The sequence below is a fragment of the Coregonus lavaretus genome, assembly GCF_964263955.1.
Source record: "Coregonus lavaretus genome assembly, contig: HAP1_SCAFFOLD_1892, whole genome shotgun sequence".
Taxonomy (NCBI): Eukaryota; Metazoa; Chordata; class Actinopteri; order Salmoniformes; family Salmonidae; genus Coregonus; species Coregonus lavaretus.
The window spans coordinates 36,366-40,000 of record NW_028159169.1 but is presented as its reverse complement, the minus strand read 5'-3'; the positions used below and the strand labels follow the sequence as shown (position 1 = coordinate 40,000).

The 3,635-nt window shown below is 48.4% G+C and overlaps 1 protein-coding gene across 1 annotated transcript in view; it reads right to left on the bottom strand.

The window, feature by feature from the left end:
- Nucleotides 1–3,035, bottom strand: part of LOC311123210 (layilin-like) — a gene marked incomplete at both ends in the record, with an annotated part of 15,616 nt that extends 12,581 nt beyond the window's left edge. Inside the window, 2 exons of the mRNA XM_084197470.1 lie at nucleotides 2,085–2,382; nucleotides 3,026–3,035. Of these exons, the coding sequence (XP_084053596.1) occupies nucleotides 2,085–2,382; nucleotides 3,026–3,035 (308 nt within the window). The remainder of the gene's footprint in view (nucleotides 1–2,084; nucleotides 2,383–3,025) is intronic.
- Nucleotides 3,036–3,635: the final 600 nt, after the last annotated feature.

Below are 3,635 nucleotides of genomic sequence, written 5' to 3'. Positions count from 1 at the left end.
GGTAGCAACACAACATGACAACAACATGGTAGCAACACCACATGACAACAACATGGTAGCAACACAACATGACAACAACATGGTAGCAACACAACATGACAACAACATGGTAGCAACACCACATGACAACAACATGGTAGCAACACCACATGACAACAACATGGTAGCAACACCACATGACAACAACATGGTAGCAACACCACATGACAACAACATGGTAGCAACACCACATGACAACAACATGGTAGCAACACCACATGACAACAACATGGTAGCAACACCACATGACAACAACATGGTAGCAACACAACATGACAACAACATGGTAGCAACACCACATGACAACAACATGGCAGCAACACAACATGACAACAACATGGTAGCAACACAACATGACAACAACATGGTAGCAACACCACATGACAACAACATGGTAGCAACAACACATGACAACAACATGGTAGCAACACAACATGACAACAACATGGTAGCAACACAACATGACAACAACATGGTAGCAACACAACATGACAACAACATGGTAGCAACACCACATGACAACAACATGGTAGCAACACAACATGGCAACAACATGGTAGCAACACAACATGACAACAACATGGTAGCAACACAACATGTCAACAACATGGTAGCAACACAACATGACAACAACATGGTAGCAACACCACATGACAACAACATGGTAGCAACACAACATGACAACAACATGGTAGCAACACAACATGACAACAACATGGTAGCAACACAACATGTCAACAACATGGTAGCAACACAACATGACAACAACATGGTAGCAACACCACATGACAACAACATGGTAGCAACACAACATGACAACAACATGGTAGCAACACAACATGACAACAACATGGTAGCAACACCACATGACAACAACATGGTAGCAACACCACATGACAACAACATGGTAGCAACACCACATGACAACAACATGGTAGCAACACCACATGACAACAACATGGTAGCAACACCACATGACAACAACATGGTAGCAACACCACATGACAACAACATGGTAGCAACACCACATGACAACAACATGGTAGCAACACAACATGACAACAACATGGTAGCAACACCACATGACAACAACATGGTAGCAACACAACATGACAACAACATGGTAGCAACACAACATGACAACAGCATGGTAGCAACACAACATGGTACAAACATTATTGGGCACAGACAACAGCACAAAGGGCAAGAAGGTAGAGACAACAATACATCACGTGAAGCAGCCACAACTGGCAGTAAGAGTGTCCATGATTGAGTCTTTGAAGAGATGGAGATAAAACTGTCCAGTTTGAGTGTTTTTTGCAGCTCGTTCCAGTCGCTAGCTGCAGGGAACTGAAAAGAGGAGCGACCCAGGGATGTGTGTGTTTTGGGGACCTTTAACTGAATGTGACTGGCAGAACGGGTGTTGTATGTGGAGGATGAGGGCTGCAGTAGGTATCTCAGATAGGGGGGAGTGAGGCCTAAGAGGGTTTTATAAATAAGCATCAACCAGTGGGTCTTGCGACGGGTATACAGAGATGACCAGTTTACAGAGGAGTATAGAGTGCAGTGATGTGTCCTATAAGGAGCATTGGTGGCAAATCTGATGGCCGAATGGTAAACAACATCTAGCCGCTCGAGAGCACCCTTACCTGCCGATCTATAAATTAAGTCTCCGTAGAATATAAAGGTATAGAGCAGACCTACCTGAAGGAGGCGTGGCTTAGAGCAGATCCACCTGAAGGAGGCGTGGCTTAGAGCAGACCTACCTGGAGGAGGCGTGGCTTAGAGCAGACCTACATGAAGGAGGCGTGGCTTAGAGCAGACCCACCTGAAGGAGGCGTGGCTTAGAGCAGACCTACCTGAAGGAGGCATGGCTTAGAGCAGACCCACCTGAATGAGGCGTGGCTTAGAGCAGACCCACCTGAAGGAGGCGTGGCTTAGAGCAGACCCACCTGAAGGAGGCGTGGCTTAGAGCAGACCCACCTGAAGGAGGCGTGGCTTAGAGCAGACCCACCTGAAGGAGGCGTGGCTTAGAGCAGACCCACCTGAAGGAGGCGTGGCTCCCGTCGGTCCAGTAGTACTGTGAGGGACAGTCGTCAATGTTCTCCGTGTCACCATGGTTACGACGCAGGCCGATCCAGAAGTCTCCGTCGGAGGGGCGGATCTCCGTGACTAGCTGCTCTATGATTCGCTGCTCGGCCGGTGACTCAACGCTCAGCAGCTCCCCTCCATCACGGCGACACGCTAGCTTCGCCTCCAGGAAGCTGAGCCGCCGTCCAGGATCAGAGAAATACGCCAGCTTATAGCAGGGCCGGCCCTGATCCACCCTACACACACGCTGCCCTACACACACACACACACACACTGTTACTATTGCTATGTACGTCGATGGGGACATTTACACTAGTAATAAGTAGCTAAACTGGGCCAGCCATTTTTTATTCATACTGTTTAATAAACAACCATGCAGCTCACCTCTGGCTTCAAACACCTCCGCTTTGGAGGAACACACAGTAAGACAGACAGAGAGAGAGAGAGACACAGAGAGAGAGAGAGAGAGAGAGAGAGAGAGAGAGAGAGAGAGAGAGAGAGAGAGAGAGAGAGAGAGAGAGAGAGAGAGAGAGAGAGAGAGAGAGAGAGAGAGAGAGAGAGACAGAGAGAGAGAGAGACAGAGAGAGAGAGAGAGAGAGACAGAGACAGAGATAGAGAGAGAGAGAGAGAGAGAGAGAGAGAGAGAGAGAGAGAGAGAGAGAGAGAGAGAGAGAGAGGGGGGGAGAGAGAGAGAGAGAGAGAGGGGGGAGAGAGAGGGAGAGAGAGAGCGCGAGAGAGAGGGGGGAGAGAGAGAGAGAGGGGGGGCAGTTAATGTGTTAAATGAAACTCCCTCCACACTTACACAGCCTTCCAATATAAACATCAACAATATTCTGATGTAGATGAGAGAGATTAGGCTTGGGCGGTATCCAGATTGTCATACCTTCATACTGACCTTGTGCCATACTGGGATATTCAGTACTACCGGCACCGAACACAAGGGGCGCTGTTTTCAAACCCCATTGATCATCTGTAATCCGAAGGTTAGCAATGCTAACAAGTTAATGAAAAAACCCATGGAGAATGCTAACTAAATGCTAACGAGCGTATTGTGAACATTTTATAGTATCTGACCTAAACAATACAAGTAACTCAAAAATGCTACTCACAGTTTGCTGCATGCAAAAACTAATATTAGACAACAAGGCTCTTGATCCAGGAGGGGATTCTCTGCTGTTACCAAGCGAATGCTTGATTTTGGAAGACGCTAACCACTTAGCTAGATAGCTAACTCAACCGGTGTCGCTCATTCAGCCGACAGAAACTTTCAACCGGTTCTCCCGAGCCTTCTCAGGTCTCTCCTCCACCCGTTACGGGGTCTGAGCCTTCTCAGGTCTCTCCTCCACCCGTTACGGGGTCTGAGACTTCTCAGGTCTCTCCTCCACCCGTTAATGGGTCTGAGCCTTCTCAGGTCTCTCCTCCATCCGTTACGGGGTCTGAGCCTTCTCAGGTCTCTCCTCCACCCGTTACGGGGTCTGAGCCTTCTCAGGTCTCTCCTCCACCCG